Source organism: Natrix helvetica (genome assembly GCF_964273705.1).
Source record: "Natrix helvetica genome assembly, chromosome: 1".
Lineage (NCBI taxonomy): Eukaryota > Metazoa > Chordata > Lepidosauria > Squamata > Natricidae > Natrix > Natrix helvetica.
This window is the reverse complement of record NC_138548.1, coordinates 58498353-58521632: the sequence shown is the minus strand read 5'-3', so window position 1 is coordinate 58521632 and position 23280 is coordinate 58498353. Positions and strand designations below refer to the sequence as shown.

General features: G+C 37.4%; 1 protein-coding gene across 2 annotated transcripts in view; it reads left to right on the top strand.

Moving 5' to 3' along the window:
* The window catches only part of MIPOL1 (mirror-image polydactyly 1), a 215445-nt gene that overhangs the window by 107023 nt on the left and 85142 nt on the right, over window positions 1-23280 (top strand). For both annotated transcript variants that reach the window (XM_081968555.1, XM_081968556.1), the window contains exon 9: window positions 13502-13609. In XM_081968555.1, coding sequence (XP_081824681.1) covers window positions 13502-13609 — 108 coding nt within the window. The remainder of the gene's footprint in view (window positions 1-13501; window positions 13610-23280) is intronic.

Genomic DNA, 23280 nt, shown 5'->3' with positions numbered 1-23280 from the left:
TTCTATAGTAGTGTTAAGCACTAAGTTCATCAGAGCAAACTCCCTAACCGCATTTTGGAAAGAATTCAAATATTTAATTTTGGAACCTTGGGAAGAAACAGGAAATAATTTTGTATTACTTGTAGTTTGTATCAGCTTTTTTTAAGAAAGAACTCTGTGTATTTACAAACAGTGTACAGTAATATTACATAGCTCAAAATAAATATGTTTCATTTTCTTAAAGAGAAAAATAGACGGATCCTTTTATTCTTGGATTCCTTCTCTGAATGATTCCAAAGGAGCAAGTCAGAAGGCACTGGTTTGGGGAACCTGACTAATGAACTATGAACTTTGTCTATTCCTTCTATACTTAGGGATTCATTTGAAGGGGGAATTGGCCCAGTCTGTGGTTCAGTTTTGATAGAACTATTTGCATATGCAGAAATTTTACTCTATTTATATGAATCAATGATTTTTCCTTTGCGAGGTTGGTGACCCCACTCCTAATGTTGTCATAGTGAGAGAAGGCGGAGCGCATTCCACGGATACTGTCGGCTGAAGTCGGATCTTAGATTACTGCAGCAGGCTTGGGAGGGCTTCACCTCATTGGGCAATGTGATTTATGACACAGATTGAGGGGAGGGAAGGAACATGGTTAAAGTTCAGCTATAACTCAAACAAAGCTTAGACCTGACTGCAAAAAGATCTTGCCTATGGTGCTCCTAATAAATGACTAGTTTTGTATTGAAACTTGACTCGATACTCATGAATCAATTAGGGCATTTTTGGGAAACCTGAGACCTTATCTAAGTCCTACTTTACAGAAAATTGGTAGAGCTACCATAGAACAATATTATATTTGAAGGACTCTTTAGATAATTTAAACATAAAGAACCAGTAGAAGAAAAGCAGGGCTTTCAAGGTCCATTAGCAGTTCATACCGAAATAATAGTCAAATACGGTAGATCAATTTGGCAGCTTTCTGCACCATGGAGAAATGTATTGCTTTTTTATTTACATTATAGTACCGATTTCTAACTGTGTGTATACAGACAAATAAGTGTTCTCTCACTTATCTAGTCTTTGGTTGAAGTGGAAGAGGCTAGCGTAAGATTACATGGACATATTTGTTCTGTTGAACAAAAGAACCGTGAAGATTGCATGCTGTATTGTTTTAAAACTGAAGGATACCATATGCTATACATCTTTGTATGCTTTGCTTTAAACTCTAGAAAGGAAATTTAGACATAAAAGTACCAAATTGATTCAAAACTCAATCAGTGTAAGAAAAATATTTTAATTCTGAATCCTGAAAATAAAATGTTTCCTTTAATTCCTTTTTAGTTATTTGAACTTGAGGAAGTAAAAAAAAATTAAAATCTTTTCCCTTCATTTTCTCATTATGAATCGCATTTATGCATTTCCTCTTCTGATGTCATTCAATTCTAGAGAATGTAGAAAAGAGCAAAACTGAAGTAATAAAACAAAGCAGTCATTGAAGTGCTTGATCAGTGAGCCTCAGCAATAAGGAAATGTATAAGAAGACCTGAAAGGTACAAACCTGAGAATGAGGAAAGACAAAAAAGGGTGTGGGGACTCTCCCACACTATGGATTTTTCATGTAGTTTCATTTATGAGTCAATTGAAAGAGCCTTTACCCATATAGAAAGTCAGTTTGGCTTGCTGAATTGTATCTATTTATTGTTGTTAGTTGCGAAGTCATGTCCGACCCATCGCGACCCCATGGACAACATTTCTCCAGGCCTTCCTGCCCTCTACCATCCTCTGGAGCCAATTTAAGCTCAGGCCTACTGCTTCGGTGACTCCATCCAGCCACCTCATTCTCTGTTGTCCCCTTCTTTTGCCCTCAATCTTTCCCAGCATTAGGCTCTTCTCTGGTGAGTAAATCTTCATAGCAGATCCTTAAAGTGGTTCGGGCTGAGAGACAGTCAATGGTCTAACAATATCTAATGAGCCTTCTTGGTTATATAATGGCTTCAATTGGTCTGCCCTAATCTGGCCAAGCATACCTCATTACATTAGCCTCATATTTGTCTAGCGATTTGAGCTTTACATGAAAGTAACTGATACAAGTGAGAAGTATCTTACTCTTTGATATTACTTTGGAGTTGTTAATACTAGGAGTTTGTTCTTCTTTTAAGCTTTAAGATATAAGGCAACAGGAACAAAAACCATAAATCCATAAAATTACATCATGCTTCCATGTTTGTTTTTAATTCCTTTTAATTCCTAGGTCCCATGAGGAAAAATCGCTCTGGCATATCCCAAACTGCTTTTAAAAATCTGGGCTGAGACACATGGAGGAAGTGGGAAAGCTGGAGGTCTAAAACAAGTTCACATATAAGGCTCTCTTGGATGTATAGACATGATATTCAAGCCTTTGGTACCCATTAATATAGTGATAAGTTGCACTGAAATCAGAAGGCTTTCTTTTGGTAATACATAACTATCATTTTAGTCTAGAATATTAAGAAAGGTCTGGTCCTTAAAAGTCTGGAGAAATTATATGGTTCAAGAAGGCAAAAATATTGTGGGTATCAAAAAGAAACATGCTGTATCTTAATGTAACTCCTCTCAGCCTCAAAGAAATCCTCCGGGACCCTTGGGCAGCTACAGTAAAACTTCTACCATAGTAGACTCCAAACTCCCTAGAGGGAGGAACCTTTTTTGCCTAATTTATGTGATTTCCACAGTTTTAAGAGTGGACGCTGGACAATGTATGTATGTTTGCTTTGCACTGCTATTATTTCTAATTTTATTTTGGTATTTTTGCATCAAAACTTTGTACCAGAATCAGTGACTTTGCCACTAAAATTTTGGTAGCCCAGCGTTGGCCCATTGTCCAGGAGATTGGCTTGTTTATTAAATGGAAATGAGTCTGGTTTGCCTTGCAGACATTTGAAGGCGCCCTTTCACTCTTATTTGGATATTTTCACATCCAAAAACATGTAGTTGGAAACTTAGGCATGTCCGTGTGCCTTGGGGGCTGCAGGTATGATCACAAGAAGCCTACAGAGTGTAGTTGTCCCTTCCTATTAGGGATAAATGCAATGCAAAGTGCATGGTGAAATAAAAAGTAAATGAGGTAGAACAAAACCAAAATGACTTAATTTTATATGCACCCCATGTAATGCAGAAACATTTTAAGTGCTGAAAATCTGATTTTCAATCTGACAAAGAGCCACAACTTCCTGATCAGGGGTAAAGAGCAACTATATGTCCCCTCAGTTCTGTAGTCTTGCTATATTTTATTTCTAGTTCAGCATTTTCGTGAAGGTATAATTACCTAGAAAAACTATTAAAAATGTATGCATGTACCTATTCCTCATCCAGCTAGATGATGTCTCTTAACTGACCTTAGATAACCTGGAAAAATTAAGTAGAGGCAGACTTGACTTTACTTGGATGGGAGAACCAGTAAATTCCAAGACTGTAATATAGACAGAGAGGTTAAACCTTGGAAGAACCCAGTGGCAAACAACTTCTATGTGGTTGCCAAGAAAATTACATAATTACCAGGAATCAAATTTGATTCAAAAGAGAATTGGCTTTTACCTATTACAGCACAGTATTCGTTTGATGCTAGTCTTTGCTAGAAAATCCACTACTGGCATAAATGAAAAAGCTTTAGGGACAGATTCTGTCCCTGCCAGCAGGTAATAGAAGTTCCAGTTTAACTTGCAAACATCAGATAAAAAAAACTGCATTTATCACATGTATTTTAGTCTTCTGGCATATTTCTCAGAATTCACAGCATTTACAGATCTTTTTTTATTTTTATTTTATAACATCTGAGGTATAGCAGTGCTTACTTAAAACACCAAAGCGAAAGTGAAATGCATAGAAAAGCTTTATAAAATTGTCTTGTGGCCAAATAAACAGAGAAAGAATTGCTGGAATGCTGTTTACAGAGCAAGGAGCCTGGAAGGCAGTGATGAGAGAGAGAATAAGGCTGAATGGCCAGCTTCTACCCATGTTTTTTTTTCTAGCCACACCCACACTTGAGGCTTCAGTGAATGCCTCCATCCCCTGCAGTCTCAATTCCTACTTTGGGGTTCCCCCACTCTTAAGTGGAAAGACATGTCTTGACATGTCATTAGCCCCAAATACAGTTCTTCGTATCACCATTTAAAATACATTCACTCTATCCAGACTGCCAAAGTTGTTAGCAGATTTGGCAGCTCAGATTTGGCACATCTCAAAGGTTTTTGTTTCTCTTGTTTTTTCATGGAAGCGTATTTGTAATTGAAAGTAACAGATTTCCAATCCAGTGCCCAAGGATTCATCATCTCTAGGCAAGCAGGCCTGGTTATAAAAGTGTCACCTATCAAGCCAGGGAGTCTTGTCCACTTTTCCTTGCTTGTAGGGGGGGGGGGGGGATCCTTAGCTGGCAGATTTGCTTCCCACTGCTAATGAGGAGCCTGCAGGAGGAAGATTCATCACCCTATGGAGCACCTGCAAATATGTGAAAAAAATATATTATCAAGAAAATAGTAAATGGTTTAATGGCTGTGAGAAAGTAAGCCATGGTATATATTTCCTAAAGTAAGATTGAGATGTTTTGCAAAGGACAAGAACTGTTCTTGTCCTCTTATGCTTAACGGCCAACTTAATATTTAGGCAATATCTTTGTTTACATATGGATTGCAAGAAAATCCATTGAAGCTTATGTGAAAACCAGCTCATTAGAATGACAGATTGTTTACAGAACTTTATTTTCCTGTCCATCAATTTATCTTGGTGGTGTTCAACTGAGCAACAATTGCAGTTATATGGAAAAGCTGCTTATGTTCACATCAGCTCCCTCTGCATTAATCAAGGATTCTTCTATTTCATTGCTAAGGAATCACAGAACAAGCAACAGATTTAGCCAAATGTTTGCACTGAAATTATTGTCTAGAAAGGAGCAGGATACCTTTTCTGGGCTCAGTTGAACTCCCTCTCTCTCTCATACACATGCCCACAAAAAGCTCTTTTCTCTAATGCTGGATATCGCAGTTCTTATTTCAGGGAAAGACACTTTGCATATGCCTTTATGACTTTCTGTTCATTACTTCAGCCTTCCAGAGTTAAAGCCCAATATTAAAAAAAAATCCAGCTCATCATAATTGCTGGTGAATATATTGCCATTTAATCTGTGAGACCTTTCTTTGTCTACTGTCTGTTGTGAAGGTAAGTTGCCAAAGGTTTGGGGAAGAGACAGGCCTAATCAGATCAATTTTAGTTGGGATAAGTGAGGCTCAGAAAATGTGGCCCAGTAAGTTTGTCACATAAATTTACATCTGGCTGTGTTAATTCACACACATTACCCTACATACCTTGTCATTGAAAAGATTCATAATTTTAAGAGTTCCGGGTGAATTTAGCAGCATCTGGATAAGTTGGCAGAGAGAACAGTGGAATGTTCCCTGGAACATAGATAATAAACATTTTCAATTCCAAAACATAACGTGTGCAAAATAGTCTACATGCTAAGGTAACATCCATGTCAAAAGATTGGTGACAGAATATGGCTTTTGTCATCAGTAATTTTTATAATCAACCCATTACTCTGTATCAATTTCTTTTGTTGTATATTGTAATGAGAATTATTGGGAATGTTCCTAATTTCTAGGATGCACAGCCACATAAAGGCCACTGTACTGCTCTGGGCACTATTGTTCAAACAGTTCAAAGCCGGTTCATAGTCTCAGGGTTTAGGAAATGTGTTTTATTTGAATGTTATGCCGTTATAGAACTTGAAAATGAAAGAATCACAGAATAACAGAAGTGGGAGGGACCTTGGAGAGTTTCTAGTCCAGGGGTGTCAAGCTTGTAGCTTCACGGTGGCTTCACGTGGAGTATCGGGACTTTTTTCCCCTTTGCTAAACCGGGCATGGACATCCAGCCCACGGGCCGCGGGTTTGATAGCCCTGTTCTCATCCAATCCCTGCTCAAGTAGGAGACCTATACCAGTGGTCCCCAACCTTTCTGTCTTGGCGGACCAGCGAGGGAAGAGGGAGGATTCTGTGCAAGCAGCAGATGTACGCAACTTCATTTGTGCAAGCAGTGAGCACACACACCTGACACTTGTGCGGCCTGGTTCTGAACGAGTCACTGCCCAGTACAGGGCTGCAGCCCAAGGGTTGGGGACCTGTACCATTCCGGACAAATAGCTGTCCAATCTCTTCTCAAAAACCTCCTGTTAGGGTTCTAAATACCATGCAGAAATAAACCATTGTCCAAAACATCCTTAAAAGTCCAATTTATTTCACAGGCAAGTTAGCACCTCTATGGAAAATTCCAACTCTGAATTACATCCTGAAATTCCACCCAGTTGAAAGTTCATGATCTATCCCCACACCCACAAATCCATCACATGTTCCAATCATCATCTTCCACGCTGGCATCTACACCCCTCTGCTTCCGGTCAGGTGTCGAGGTGCGGAGACAAAAGATGACCTTGGCTTCTATAAAAGAATGTCAACAATACATTCTACAATCCTACTCCTTTCTATTCCCCCCTCCCAACTACTACACTATTGAAACAGCATAGAAAATTATTAGAAAGTGTGGCAGGCCAAAGATCCTAAAAAGAACATAACTACAGGCCTGACACCTCCATTGATAGAGCAACTGCAATTTAGCCATTCCTAACTAATTTTTTTTAATTTTGACTGAAGAAGTTACTTGAATGAGTAACAAAACTCAGATTAACTAGCTTTTGTCCAGTTGCCATGATTTTAACTTTTTTAGATTTCCATGTGTTACTTCCTGTCCTGCTGTCAGGACAAGAAGCTTTGTAAAATAGGTTGACCCATTCTTCTCTGTGACAGCCCCTCAAATATTGGATGACTGCTATCACGTCACCCTAGTCCTTCTCTTCATATCTAGACATATCCAGTTCCTGCAACCATTTATCGTATGTTTTTGCATCCAGTCCCCTAATCCTCTTTGTTGTTCTTCTCTGTACTCTTTCTAGAGTCTTAATGTCTTTTTTGTATCGTGACCAAAACTGGACACAGTATTCCAAGTGTGGTCTTACCAAATACTTTGTCTCAGTCTTGGGAAAGAGGCACTAGCAAAGCATTTCTGACAAATTTTGGCAAGAAAATTTTGGGGACTTGTACAGGCAGTTTCCAAGAACAGGACATGATTGAATAGAACAGTGATGGTGAACCTATGGCACGTGTGCCACAGGTGGCACGCGGAGCCATTTGTCAGGACACGCGAGGCGCTGCCCTGTCATCCTTTTTTAAAGCCATTTTTCGCTCTCCCCAGGCTCCAGAGGCTTTATAGGAGCCTGGGGAGGGCGAAAAGAGCCTCCCCTCCCCCCCGGAGGCCCTCCGGAGGCTTCATGAGCTTCCGTGAAGCCTCCGGAGCGTAAAAATCCGGCCCTATGGGCAAACCGGAAGTTCGGGATTCTGCTGATCACTGGCTGCCAACAGTTTGGCAGTTCAGGTTTCACTGGCTCAAGGTTGACTCAGCCTTCCATCCTTCCGAGGTGGGTAAAATGAGGACCCAGCTTGTTGGGGGCAATATGCTGACTCTGTAAACCCCTTAGAGAGGGCTGTAAAAGCACTGTGAAGCAGTATATAAGTCTAAGTGCTATTGCTATTCGTCGCCATTGAAACTTTGAATACTCACTGAACAAGTAGTTGATAAGTGAGAACTACTTGTACATTATTTTTATCTATTTTTTATCTGCCTTCTGAAAAGTTATAATGCAAAGGGAAAACGAATATTAAATATGCAAAGCAATTTAATAGCAGACAAACTTAAGGACCAAATTTCAGAAAGTAATACAATTTAACTTGCTTCTTCAATGGCAGCAGAGTAGGAGATATCCTCATTCCTGTATATAATGTGTTCCAAAGAAGGGGAGGCATTGAAAAGAACTGTCATCTGTCCTATACCCTATGGAGATAGTGGAATGGTGGGACCCTCGGTGGGCTCCTGTAAAATTTATACTGGCTGAGCACATTCTATCTTAGCAGACATTGCCTGATATTACCTGGTACAACACAATGAAGAGCTTTAAGAGATGACTAGTGATTTGAATTGGGCCCTGTAGCATGACTCCATAGCCCTACATACAGCCTGTACAGTTCTCTAACTGGAGTGATGATCAGGATGTGAGTGAACATCACTGGGGCATCTAGTGAGGGGCCAGTGGTAGGCTGAAACTGGTTTAACAACCAGTTCAGTGATAGTGCCCAACGCACTTGCTCGCAGTGTTCAATATGCAGCAATTTGAAGCTCAGCTGCTTACCATCTAAGGCAGCCCCAGTAAGTAGAACAGCAAAGGCGCAGAATCAGCTGTGTTGCGGGAATCAGCTGAGCCAGAAAGAAGGAAATATAGGACAGGATAGGGCAGGGGGCGGGGCCAGCTGATCATTTGAACTACTGGTTCGTCTGAACCGGTCCGAACTGGCGGCATCCTACCACTGGTTGGGGCATAATTGGCACAGCAGTCAAAGATGAGCAATCATCTTGGCCATAGCGTTCCATCACAGATTCCAAACAGATTTCAGTCTTCTTTCATCAAAATTGTTCAAATCACATATGCAAACATTACCTCCTTTTGTTGTGACATCCCTGATAATCAGTGGAGAAGCTCAGAACCTCACATCTTTTTAAGCAAAATTTGGATTTGGATCTGTTCCAAATTGGCTGAAACTGAAGAGAGCTGAGAATTTTTGGAGTATCTAAGACAAATGTGATCAATTCATACCATTGGTGATCATTCCTTTCCCCTGCTTCTTATGGGGAGGGAAGAGAAATGCCACAGTCAAAATAAAAGAGCTGCTCATATTCATGCAAATAAAATTATCTGTGGAATTTTGCTCCTAAATGAGAATGGCATCTGAAATTCCTAACTTTCTTGAATGTGATTTTATATGACTTTTCACAATAATTTTATATTTATTAGAATCAAATATATTAAATTTTCTTGGTCGTCTTGACAGCTTCAATTTCTGACTGGCTAGTAGTAATGAAAAGAAGGATTTCATTAGTACTGGCTTCTGATTGGTAAAATATTAGAAATGCATCACTTTTTTTAACTAAATCAAAATGTTTCTCTTCCTAATCAAATATAAATTTCTAAAAAAAGAGAGAGCAGATGTTCATGGGGCCTGACCTTTACCAAAGCTCTTTTTCATTTCTTCTTTTTTTTCATGGAAATTCGGGAGATTCAATACATCTGAGCACTGAAAAAATAATCAGTTAAACATTCTTGTTGACTGCTTGCCAGAACTACAAAGTTGTTACAATAAAAAAAAATTAATTCAGAATTATGACCTAATTAAATAAATCTATGTAGACCCATCATTTAGTAGAGGGGAAAAATCAATTTCTTCTACATGGAAAAGAATAAAATCAATTTAGATAAATATAAGTGCTTCCAAACATCTGCTATTCAAAATACATAACTCACATTGACACCAAAGGTTGGTTTGTGTTTTGACTGGAAGCGTTTGATATTATTTTTGTCTGCAAAGGAAAGAGTTGTGTAGCATCCAAGTGGTGAGATATTTGCCCTTTAGGCAATCATGGTGGATTTGGGACAAGGAGAAGACTGTTTTTAAAAAAAAAAATAACACACACACAGTGAAAAATACTTGCTTTCCTTTAGGAATCTTTGAGGTATGAATTATCTTCATGTGCAGATCTTCCAAAAGAAAATAAAGAGAATCAGAAGAGAATAATAAAAAAATAGCTTAAATCTGTTAGACTCTCTTTTGTTGGACACAGAATTGTAGTCTGTCATGTCTGTTGACTCTCAGTTTGGATGGAAAGACATTTTTAAAATAAATCAACACCATTTAAGAACAAGCATGGTCTGCTTGAGATACAGTATTCGATACATCTCCACAATATTACTCTTAGCAACATTGTTAATAAGCATCATTAATTTCTTTTGCTAATGGCATGATTTTAAATATGTTTCTTCAAAAAAAACCTGGGTTCAGTGGGATTTACTGCCATGTTGAAAGGGTAATTCATGCGATCTTGTTAGAATAACTGTTAGAAGCAGATTATATACTGCCTTTTCCCATGGAAGGCTGCATATCCAGAAGGGCTGCCAATGGCAAAATGATGTGAGCGGCATAGAAATTCTATGCACAAAACACAGGAGCCAAAAGATGAAGAAAAAGGGAAGTGATGGAGAATTGGATTGGCCCATGTGAATATAGAACTTGCATCTTAACTATTTAAAATCCTGCGGGGGATTTTCCCAGTTTGATCAATATCAGTATTAAGGTATTTAAATTGCATATATTATGGACTTTAATCTTTAGTTTTCCCAATATCCAATTGACATTTATTTTCTTGTAATTTAAAATAATTGTTTCTGGTCCTGTTTTCTGAACAATTCTAAGAGGTTCTATTCCATCTTCCTGTCTTCTCTTCTGACATTAAACCCAATGCATCCAACTATTCCTTCCGTTTTTCCTCCTAGATTTCTTATTATCTTGATTCTCTCCCTTATACCATATTTAGATGCAGCATGAGCAATATAGAATACAGAGGAATAATGACTTACATTGATCATGACAGCATTTGTTTCTGGTAATACAACCTGGGATTGCATTTGCTTTGTTTTTCTTTTGTTTGTTTTTGTTGTGCTTTGTTGAGAGTTTTTTGTGGGTTTTTTAATGGCTTTTTTTTTGTAGTTACCTCCCATACAGTGGGGCAAAAAAGTATTTAGTCAACTACTAATTGTGCAAGTTCTCCCACTTAAAAAGATGAGAGAGGCCTGTAATTGGCATCATAGGTAGACCTCAACTATATGAGACAAAATATAAAAAAAAAGACCAAACAATCACATTGGCTGATTGAAATTCATTCTGCTAATTTCGGTTCAGTGTCCCAGCGTAGAGATTCTCCTAAATCTTGATATCATCCAGAGATGGGTGATTGGTAATTGTGGGAGTGGTAATTGTGACTGGTCGCCGAACCAGTAGAGATGGCAGTCTCGCCATGCCCCCGAACCGGTTCCCCGGTTGCCATGGCATGTTTTTTTGATATTTTTAATGTTCTGCGCATGCGCAGACCTATTTACAGGTAACTGTGCATGCACACAGAGCATGCACGCAAATCACATGCAGGCCGTAATGCTGGCAGAAACTCGCCCCTGAAATCATCCTATAATAATAGTACTACCTTTGTATCATCAGCAAATTTGAAAATAATCTTTTCTAAATCTTTCTTCTAGACATTCATAAATATCTTGAAGAACACAGTACATAGAATGGAATCCAGGTGTTTCTTGATACCTATAACTATTGACATATATTTGTTTTACTTTATTTTATTCACAATCTGGATGGTTAACAATAATTAAAATATTCACTGAGTAGAATTGTTCAACCAGCTCTATATCCATCTAGTGGTAGCATGGTCTAGTTTGTATTTTGTCATCTTTCCCACTAGTATCTAGTTTTATAATTTTAAGCAAAGTAGTCAGAACAAGGTTATGTTGGCATAAGAAGGTAACAACAAAGCTTTGCTAGTGGGCACACAGTTGTTTGTTTTATCTTTACTACCCCGCCCCTGACTAGTGCAGCTGCTAAACCAACTACCCATAGTATATGGTCTAAATACAGGACATGTGATTGATTCTGATTATAACTACTCCCCTCCCCCTGCAAAATAGCCAACTGCATACATACAGTACTCATTCTAAATACTGTTCATCCTGGGTGAAATGTTTACTATAAACCAGGGGTGAGCAACTTGCAGCTCTAGAGCCGTATGTGACTCTTTCATCCCTCTGCTGTGGCTCCCTGTCACTGGTCAGTGCCACAATTTTGAGAGGAGCTTCCAGTTGGCTTGCCACGAGGAGACTCTATGGTAAGGGGTGGATTTTCCGGTCAGTTCCACAATTGATAGGGCTTTTGGTTAGGACAGGTAGAGGAAAAAGGATGCCACAGTAGGAAGAGACTCTATGGTGTGGGGGGACCAGACTGCCGGTCTCTCCAGAATTGAACAGGGAGCTTCGGGTTAGGACCTTTGTGGCTCTTTGAATGTTTTTGGTTGCCAACCCCTGCTATAAACAAACCACAGTCAAAAGAAGAAGCTACCAATTCTGTTTGCATTAATCAAGCATCATAATGGGGAAGCTAGGCCTGTTTAAATAATCTATATTCTGTTTCTTGAGCAACCAATCATAACTTTTTAATGGATGACTTCCCTCACAATGCTTAGAGTGACATGTATAGCAACTATTTGTAGAGTTATGTAAAACTTTTCACAGAAAATATTCATTGGAAAGAAAATGAAATGAAGTTGCACACATGTACATAAAACTGGGTGCAGTTTACAACACCGAGTGCAATTGCTCAGGGTTGAACAGTGAAGTCTTTGGTATTCTCTAAGCTTGGTTGTTTGCTTGCAGATGTTTAATTACCTAGCTAGGTAACATCATTCCTGCTAGTGAATGGGCAGGGGAGGTGTTACTCCTTGTTTATATTCAGTACAATAGCCTGCCTTGTCAGTATTGAGGGAGTATGGTTCTCTCCTTGGTATTTCCTTGATTAGGGTATTGTTTACTTCTTGATTGTTTGTCTGTGTTAATCTCTGCTTATCTGGGTGTTAGTTGCTGGAAAGGATGTGTTCTGATCTTTTTGTTTCCTTCTTAAGTTTTTATTCTCTCTTTTGAATTGTGTAAATGTAGTTTATCTCTTTATATCTATTGATGCTGATTGCCTGGTTGCCAAATTTCCAAAAAATCCTTGCATTTTTTGGTTTTAGCTTGGTCACAGTTTCCCAGATGAAAATGTGATTTAGTCTGCCCATGTGTTGTGAATTTAAGAAGTTTCATCGTGTCTTCTATCTGCTACTTGGTGTTCATGGATGTATTCTGCTAGTGTTCTGCCTATCTGTCCTACACAGTGGCTGTTTACACCACCACCAGATCTGCAGAGCAGAGGATCAGAAAGTCATCAGGGCCTCCCAGGTGACAATTTCAACCCCATCATTCTTTTCATTCAGGAGGATACCCAGAAATTGGATTTCAATTAGATGGCTGAATGTATCCAATATCTTACACTTTGTCTTAACTGTTGAATTTCTTGGTGCATGCTCTTTATAGTTGCCATCTTAAATGGCATGAGACAGTTTGTGTAATGCATAGAATCTGTTTTGTTTTGTTTCGTTTTATTTTAATATGCTACACATAACAGTATGTCTTTCCAATTTTTTAAATTTTACAATGGATATATTTTCTATGCATATACTGATATTGTAAAATGTGTCTTCCTTCTATCATGGACAACAAATTATCCCATTAATTTACATGTTGTTCTTCTAACATTTTGCACTGCAGTAAGCATTACACTTCCATTTTATCCTTCCTTGATTGCAAAACTGTCCAGCAAGAGAATGGCCAATAATTATTGGAAATCTGATTCAGTGCAATATTCCTTAGAATGAATGAGTGTATATCATTATGTGTATGTACACACACATATACTCGCCGTTTCCTTTACTTAATGGGATTCTTTCCTCGTTGCAGTGCAAACGGCTGGAGCAGGAGCTTCATCATATGAAAGAGCAGAACCAGACTTCTACAAACAACCCTAGACATCTGACTGCTAAAAACAATCAAGAACGTGCTCTGAAGGTAAATCTCCATTCCTTCTAGCAGGCAAATTAAGGTTGTAAGCCCTGGGTGCCAGCTTTCTCTGCTGCATAGATCAGTTGTGTACATTTCAGCAGAAGTGAGCTGTGCTGTTTGCCAACAACCTCTTCTTTAAACACAGATACAGCACCCTTCTGTTATGGTATTATTTTGTGCTTTCTCTCTCTCTCCCTCTCTCTCTCTATGACAGCATGTGTGAATGCAAGAAGACAAAGCAATATTTTTTTCAAATTTTGACCAGCTATTTGTCCTAGCAAACATTAAATTGATACAAATTCTTTATAGCAAGCAGAATTGCAGATCTACCATATTTGGAGAGAAACTCCTCTTGTTTGTCGAGTAGTGACTGTGTTTTTAAAAAGTATCTATCTGCTCTCCATGGCCCAAATATTATATGACGTATTAATAAAATTATTTACTTATTGTATTAGTAACCACATTGTCGATACTGATGTTTGCAAATAGGTAGTTGATGTTTTCCTCTTCCCAGTCCCAGGTTAAAAACAAATCTTATTGAAAAGATAAAAGGGAGGAGCTGTGTAAAAAAGGAGATGGAGCAAGAGATGTATCTTACTTCTTCATTAATGCTATCAAGGAAGTTGGTAAAAGCCTTCGTTTTTAGGATGAAGTTTCTAAATAGAGTTTTCACTTTAGTATCTTAAAATATTCTTGTAACCAGTTTTTATTTTACATATTAGAGGAAGTTGGTGCTTGTTTGTAGTTAACCTTGGGAATCCTTAGGAGGAAAAGCAGGATCTAAAAATTTTCAGAGACTTTTCAGTCCCAATATTTTACATTTTCTTTTTAAAAGACCGAAAGAGGGAATTCTTAATTCATCTTAACAAGTATAAAGAAAGCAAAACAAAAAAAAATAAATCATTGTCAATAGGCCTATAATTTTTACCTCTATTCCTATCTATTTCTTCTGTTTAACTTTGTTTTCAGTAGACTAGCATACTTGCTTTAGGTTTTAGAGGTAAATATAGTGTTACCTCTGTTTTATTTTTGAAATATGAAATAGGTGTCTTTATTAATAAATGGATTGTACCAACTCATAAAGCTGAGCTTATTCTTCTGACTTACTCTTAAGAGTTGAGCCCAGGCAACTTTCATGAGGCAACAGAGATAAATCTGCTGTCTGCTTGGTTGTCATGGGAATGTTCAAAAACCACTTAGATGAGAGGGAAATTTAGGCAGCTGTCAGATAAAATGTAGTTCATCACCAACTGTTTCATTTGTTTGTAGCTTTAATTCTTTCATTATCAAAATCACGGCTCACTTTTTAACGTTATAAAACTGTATTTGTTACATTGATCTAGCCTTTTTCCATGTTGCTTACATTTAGATATTTTAAACCTATGGTGGCATGAGTATCATTACAACTCATCCAATTCATTTTTTTCATTTAAAATTTTAATTTAATTCTATATATTAATATATTTGAATTTATAGTCATTTAACAATGTGGGCAAATGTTTTTTCTACAGTTTAAAAGACCCATATTTGAACCTACAGTTTGAAAAATATTTTGTTTTATTAGTGCTAAAACATTTTGCAATAAATGTGGCAACTTGCAGTCTGGCTAAACTAAAATAATTAACATCATACTGTTGATCTCTGTAGTATTTCTTCCATGTGCAAGATTTGTAGTTCTTTGAAAAATATTATGTTCATTTTTTCAGCAATGGTAGGTATATGTAAGTCTAATAGCTATGTTTATAATTATTACAATACAGACTGGTTAGGATTTTAAAAATTCTCAGGGCAGTTTTTAACACAATATAAATAAATTGAAGATTATTTACAATAGGAACAAACAGATTTTGCTTACATTGATTGTTCAAACTATTGTTGCTTCTGAAAACCATGTGTTTCTGACACACATTTTACACAAGTAACACAAATAAACTATTAAGCCAATTGGCCTATTTTATTTTTTTTAACTTTCAAGAGGAGAAAGCCATCCACAGTGGGATTATGACTCAGCCGTTACTTGCGTGGTGCTTCTTTTTAGGAATAGTACTATTTACTCCTTAGAATTATTAATACTAACTGTCTAAATGTCTGTTTCACTTAAAATTGAAAGTACAGTACATATGGTTTAGCTTCTTATTGAATGGATCTTGTGGTTAAGGAAAGGATTTTATCAAGAAAAACGTATTTCTGAAACCAAAACAGATTATATGAAAGAGTGGTGTTAATCTTAGCAAAACATTAGGCCTGAAGGGAGGAAATACAGTACAGAGCATTAACTTCTTTATTCATAAAGACAAGAAAATCACATATTGTAGTAAGGTTTTAGTATTGTTCCTACTTAGCTTTGGTTGTATGTTTCAAAAAAGGCCACATGTATCTAATTTAAATTTATAGACAATCAGAGCAACAGAACTCAATATAAATATATATTGGTCACCCATTTTTTAATCATTTATTCCAAAATAATATTAAAAGGCTGATGATGACCAAGATAGTATGTCAGTTAAATGAAGCAATACAAGCTGAGGTTGTAGCTAGTAAAAGTTTCTTTTGAATAAGCTTGGAAAATCTAGTTGCTTTATAAGATCACAATGTTACCTATCGTAGCCTTATTTGGTCAGATTCCTTTCAGATTCTTATTTAACTATCTCTAACTACATAGCTACCCATCTCACAAAGCAACTACATGTTATAATTGCAACTCATGACTCCTAGCTAGCTTAGTAATTGACAATATTAGCTGGGCTAATATTGATCTGCGATCCCATATATCTGGAGAGCCACAGATATCTCAGCACTGATAGGGAATTCTCGGATTTGTAGTACCTATACAACTGAGGATTTATTGAAATTACAGGGACTGGGTAACAGACTAACAGAGAGGATTCAAAGAGATTGCTAAATATGCAATGGGAAAAAAGAGGGGACTTTCCTCATTTCAGGCAGACATTGGTGAAGTATAGATGGTTTAGGATAAGCCTAGAAAAATGTTCTTGGTTTTAGTGGAAAATACAGTGGAAACGCTGCCCTTCATGTGTTACAGAACTGAGAAAAACCCTGTTAGATAATAGTTAGGAAATATTGAGAAATGATTGAAATAAATAGCAATTAATTTAAATTTCTTTATTTACCTCGAGCGCATAATGATACATTGTTGTTTGTCCTGTACAAAAAATGCTGTAAGTGGTTTCTGAAACTCTTTACCCCAAAGGTAAGACATAGGAAGCTCTAAATAGCAAAGGTTTTTTTCTGACCGATCTCTGACCTTCTTATCTGAAATACCATTCCAAGTTAATAGAATCTACTTTCAGTCTCCAGTAGACACTGAGGAGACATAGGTGGGGCTAGTTTTATATAAATATTTTGAAGGTATGGGTTTTTAAAATAAATGGCACCTGAGCCCCTCTACCTGATAAAGTTCAGCTCTTGTGTGTTGTATGCCTTGAAATTTGTAAATGTCATGAATGAGGTTTTTTTTTTTCTACGCAGGGTGTGTCAGTAAAAGGGGAGGCCTTAATGTATTTCCAAAGCTTCAAACTCCTTGACAAGGCAGATATCACGTATTTGCATTTACCAAATCTCCTTTCGTTGCATATCACAAAACCAAATTCTAATTCACACAACCCTAACTTGTCCGCCAAATTCTGAAAGCAAAGTTAGCTAGGCAAATCTTATCCTGTGGCTCTCCATTAATAGGTTTCATTTATACACTGTCATAATTATATAATTTAAGATGTCTCCCAGAATTTACAACTGTTTTCCACTGGAAAGTTGAAAAACTATTAGAATACAAAGGGAGCAAGAGTGAGCTATATAAAGTAAATAACTTGGTACCAAAAAATCTAAAGCTGTATGGATTTGAACAAAAATAACATTCATAATACTTATCAATGTTTATATTTAGATATAATTTGACTTTTAAAATCCTAAACAGCTGGTATCAAGTTGCTTGATATCACCATGTAATGTCTTCTCTGTTATGGCAGATTAATTTCCTGCTTGTTGACTTATGGCCTGTTTATGAATAATGGGAAGTTGTTTTATTCTATGTGGCAAAGTCCAGCCAATGTTTTTACTTTGAAATGAACTACCAGATTTTTGCTACTAAACTGATGAATCTGTGGTTTATTAAACTATAATTAAAAGGGGAAAAAATCACAATATTATTTTAAGTTTTAAGAAATTCTCCCTAAACAATGGGCTGAAATTGTACTAAATCTAAGCAGCAATGTGGTTTATTTGCTTTTGAATTACCATAAGGCAGGGCTGTCAAACTCCCAGCCTGCGGGTCAGATGTGTCATGTGCTGGCCACGCCCACATCTGGTTTAGCAAAGGGGGGCAATGTAACGTGATGCCGCCGTGACAGTGGTGGGCCCAGCGTCCTCCACATGAATGCACATGCGCACATGCATGCACACACACGCAGTGCGCGCATGTGTCCTACCCTCCAGCGACGCCTCCGTGAACCTCCGTGACACTCCAGCTGCTCAGCAGAGTGTCGCACAGGTGCTGTATGCGCCGTGAACGGAAGCGGAAGAGCCGAAGAGTTTAAAGACAGGTAAGGACAACGGGCACGCAGGTGGGCCCTCCGGAGCACCGTACCAGAATGCTACCCAATGCTCCAGGCCTGCAACCCACCACTGCACCGTGATGACATGAGCTTGATATCCTGGAGTAAGGCATGGAATTATCATTCTAGCTTAATTACAAAGTAAGATTCAGGTCACAGCTGAACAAACCACAATTCTCCAAATTCAGACATTATAGATAATACAGCTAGTTTTAAAGCTGTTGGCTCTTCCTCTAGTATACTAGAGAAAAAGTAGGAAATGAAGAAACATAAGAGTCAGACATTACTAAATCATGGATATCATCACAAATAGTCCCAGATCAACTGACTTTAATCAAAGTTCCTTAAATGATAACAGCTTTTTGGATACACACACGCATAACACGCACATTCAGTGCAGGAAGGAAGCCTTTCCACACACAGTTGTATTTTGGTTGGATTTTTACACAAGTCCAGACCTTGTTCCACTAGGCCTTGACTTGCACTGAAGCCAAAGTACAATCTCATAACATGAAGACTTTCACCCTGTATTTATTTGTGCTAAATGTGTGGATATCTGCAGCATGTTGATATACTTTGAAGGATAGCTAAAGGAGAAAGAGAAAGAGGCATCTATAAAATCTGGAGGTTTTGTCACAATGATGAAACATTGTTGTGATATTACAACGCAGGTCACTTTCCTTATGGAGAAGGCCTGCAATGCCAAGATACACATACAAAGCAGTGATATCACTGCTTTGTGATATCACTTTCCCAGTTTGGCTTTTGTCTTCCCCCATGACCACCCATGGATTCAGAAGTAACAAGAGGATGAGTAATGAAAGAAGACAAGTCCCGTGTTGCCTGAAGATTTAGAAACCTCAGGTATAGTTCAAATATACACTACAACTATTTTCTAAGATGTCAACATTCTAGTAAGTTTGCTGTAATTCAAACTAGGGTGCACTTTGTAAGGGTGCCTGTGATGTTAAAAGTTGATGGTAAGTGGAAGTTCATCAACCATAGTTTTCCAGTCACAGCGCTGCAGAGATTTTAAATGGTTGAATAACAGACATACTGGCCCAAAATATTTTTTGCCTCCTCCACCTCTTTATGCTCAGCAGTCTCAAGCATCTTGCTGCAAGAGTGAACGTCCAGGGAATTTGCTTCCATTTATTCTTCATTTGCCTAAGTGGCAGGGCTGAATCTGACAAATTCAAATCTGAACACAGGTGTATTGCAGAAAGGGGCAAAGGTAGTGTTCATTTAATGGCCTCTCTTTCAGCAACCATTCCAGGTTACGATGGTGGTGAATGAATGGTACTTAAAGTTTTAGCTATCCCAGCAACCCTGTGGTCACTTGGTCACAAGCTGAGTGCTTATCACTGGCTGTCACAATTGCAGAGTCCTGCACAAACAAAGGGGAGGTCCACAGAGAAAGATGCGCTGGTAAGCAGTCACTCATGCAACCAGGTTCTGCAGGGACCGTGCAGCCTCCGCCCTGGCAGCAGCCAGCCCCAGCCCCGTCATGCTCATGCCACACCTCGCACCACATCTTCCCTGCCTGTGACTCACTTAATGACCTTCAGTCCTTGCTTAACAATGGCAAATACAAGTCCTGGGATTGCCATCACTAAGCGATGACAATTGTACTTTACTATAGCATCACTTAGCAACAGAAATTCTGGTCCCAATTACTACCACTAACCAAAGGCTATTGGTAATAGTTTTAATTGAAGATGTTATATACTGTATGTCCATAGCACAAAAAATACCAGACGGGGACAAAATCAGTTGGTTTTTATTGTCAGTAGCTTTGAACTGTGTTGAAACTATTGAAAATAAATACTGCTGGCAATTGCTATTTGAATCAACATTATTGCTCTGTTGGACTGCTAAGTGTTGGCAGCCAAGTGAGAGTCCAATCCAGAGTTATTTGCTTCAATATATTCCTTGGTATTTGAAGCTATTTCTAGGCATTTCCAGAATCCTTTCCCCACTTGCACCTAGCCACTGCATAAACATGCCTAAAAATGTTCCTATTCCCTTATGGTTATACCCTCATATTCTTTGTAATCCATAAGTGGGATAGGTTTCTATTGTCTACAGCTATATGAACATCAAAGTAGCATTTTTCTCCCCTATTCTTAATTGTTTAAGTGAGAGTCTTAAGATGTAAAGTCTCTTAGGGTTTGTGCTCCATTACTGCAGGTGATTTCAGTGATTTCAGACATAATTGGGAAGGAACAGGAAGGACAGTGGGCACCTAGTATAAACTATGGATCTCTTCAGATTCCAGATTCTTTCACAAAGATTAAGCACAATACCAAACATGACTACTCACAGCAAGACAAGTAGAATGCAGATCCATTGTGTGGAAGATATTAAAACAGAGCAAATACTTGGAGATATCAGCAGAGGCTATATTAGGATGTGTCATCCTTGCAGAACCTGATTGCTCAGTCCTTGAGTGTACTTTTATTTTATTGTACTTATACAGAAATGAATTATTCAATAGGAAGCAATAAGCTGAGAAACGTTCTTTCCTCTTATGAGGATAAGAGGAAAGAGTTCAATTTCAGTGCTTTGAATATTCTCTTAACAGTTTCAACTTTTACCCTTCATTAGACAAAAAAAATGCAAATGAAAAAAGCATGTAGAATGTTCACCTGAAAGATAAACTAACACATCTCAGTGTAGAAGTAGAATTAACTGAACAAACACCCCTTTCCTAAAAGCTGTCCATCAAGACACTTTCAGGTAATCCTAGTCCCTTCGCCATGCAAAATCAAGATGACAATTAAGAAAACCCCAATTCACAAAGCACCTATGTTGAGATTTCTAAGTACAATAGATTGATAGCACAAGTAGGTCCATGTCTGCTCAAAAATAAAGCTCCATGGGTCTCGGTGGAATTTATTTCCATCTATGAAATACATGTAAGTGTACGATTGAAGCTTTATTCCGCTGGTAATCAAAAAAATAAATAAATTAAAAATTGAAGAATCTCTGCAAACCAACTGCAAATTGAATATAACATTTTTAAAAGTTTTGATCTTTAAAATGAAATATAGGCACATCTGTGTATAGTCAGTACCAGTTCATAGAGACACAAATATGAATATGTGTGTCCGCACAGACATGTGTGTCTGCAGATGTGTGTTTAGCCAGAACCAATTCACAAAGCAAAATTGGAAGTGGGGGGAAAAAAACAGAACGAGTTTTTGCAAAACACAAATATTTCTACACAAATTGTAAGATGCATTATTTGGTAAAAAAATATATATTATTTTTTATATACTTTCTTATCGAGAAAATTACAATTTCCAAAAACCCTTGTATATAACATATATTGTCTTCCTCTGAGAAACAGAGATTAGAAGCCCAGGGCATACTTTGTATGCAGAAGTCCAAATTTAAATCCATGGTATTTCCAGTGAATTTCGGCCCTCCAAATGTTACTAAGCTACAATTCCTCCTACCCCTAGCCAGCAAAATTAGTGGTAAGATATATTTAAAGTAGTAGTTCAGTACTATCTAGAGGGCCACAAGTTTACATCCCTGAACTCTTTAGAGTTTGGATATGATTTGGATATGATTACCAGCTTAGTTCTAGGCTGCTGAAATATCAGAATATGAAAACCAATGACTGTAAGCATTGAGTGCCTGTTTTTTTCTAGAAATGGGAGTGGAATACATTCTCACCCAAATATAGAAATGATCGTATTTTGGTGTGTTGCCTGGAATTCATTTTTTTGTTACAGTATTAAACAGATATTGAATTTTATAATTAATGCAGTGCATGGTCTCTCTTGAAATCCCCTTAATTACAGATTGACTCCAAGGATTAGGCAGCATGGATTTTAATTTTAACTGAAACAAAAAAGAAAAAAAAAGAAAGCTCCTTAAAAATTATTCTGGCAGATCAATTGTCAAAACACAAAACAATTTAAACATCTTTTGACAATGTGAGCTTGTCAGATTCAAAACACTAAAACAAAGTTAAGTGAACCTTTAAACCTAAATTGTGTCATGTCGTTTTCCAAATGTTTTATTAACTATGACCTTGTAGAGGAATGTCTAGCTCTCTCAAAGTTTTGTTTTTTCAGTTTTTCTTCAGAAAAACGGATCACACTCTTGCTGAGTTTTGTTTATGTTCAAAGGAAAATGACATCAGCTTTCATGTTTTCACAAACTTGTCCAGTGGAATTTACATGGTAGTAATAGCAGAAGCAGCTTAGATCACATCGTTCCTACTTCCTATATACATAGTTATAAAATACAAGATAGTATCTTGGCTCTAGTTTAACAGATGTAATTCCAAGTTTTTTTTCCCCATAAAATAATGCAGGGCTGTGAAATGTAGATTGGTAGATCAGCTCAGAAATGCATGCAAATTGACTTCATTTACTTATTAAATTAGCCTGATTTCCTAAAACATAAATTTATTTTTAAAAATATTTTATTTTATATTGCTTTGGTGTTAACATTAATTATCGCATTACTAATAGTCTTGTATCTTTGTGCTTGACTCGTATAAACTGGCATCCAGAAAAAACATGCTAAAAATTGATATTAAAAAAAAGAGATGGAAAGAAGACAGAAAGTACAAGTCCAGTTGTTAGCTAATAACTGAAGAAAATCAAAGGTCTAAAATTAAAAATTCTAGAAAATATATAGTAAATACAATTGGATTATTACAGCACAGAATCTCAAAACTTCAGAATTATTCAGATTAACCCTTGTTGTTGTTGTTGTTGTTACTCCAAGCCAACATTAAGCCATTTAATAGAATGTGAACTGGGTCGAAAAGTTTATTCTGAACTGAGTTTATTTTGTTGAAGTAGATATGTAAGAAACACAGTTTCTTTTCATTTAGATCTGCTTGTAGAAAAGGCTACCAGTCTTCCTCAACAATTGTGGATCTGAACAGGCTTTCCAAAAAGGCAGGAAACTCTCTTGAGTAGCACAAACTCTGTCATTGGGACTGTAAGAAAAAGGCAATCATCTCAAACTGGACAAGACAAATTAGAAAAAGCACTTCCACTTAGTTGGGAGAAATATTTTCCCCACACTTTGTTTGTCTTTGATAGATCAGATTGTTCCAGGAAAGATTTTCCTTAACTA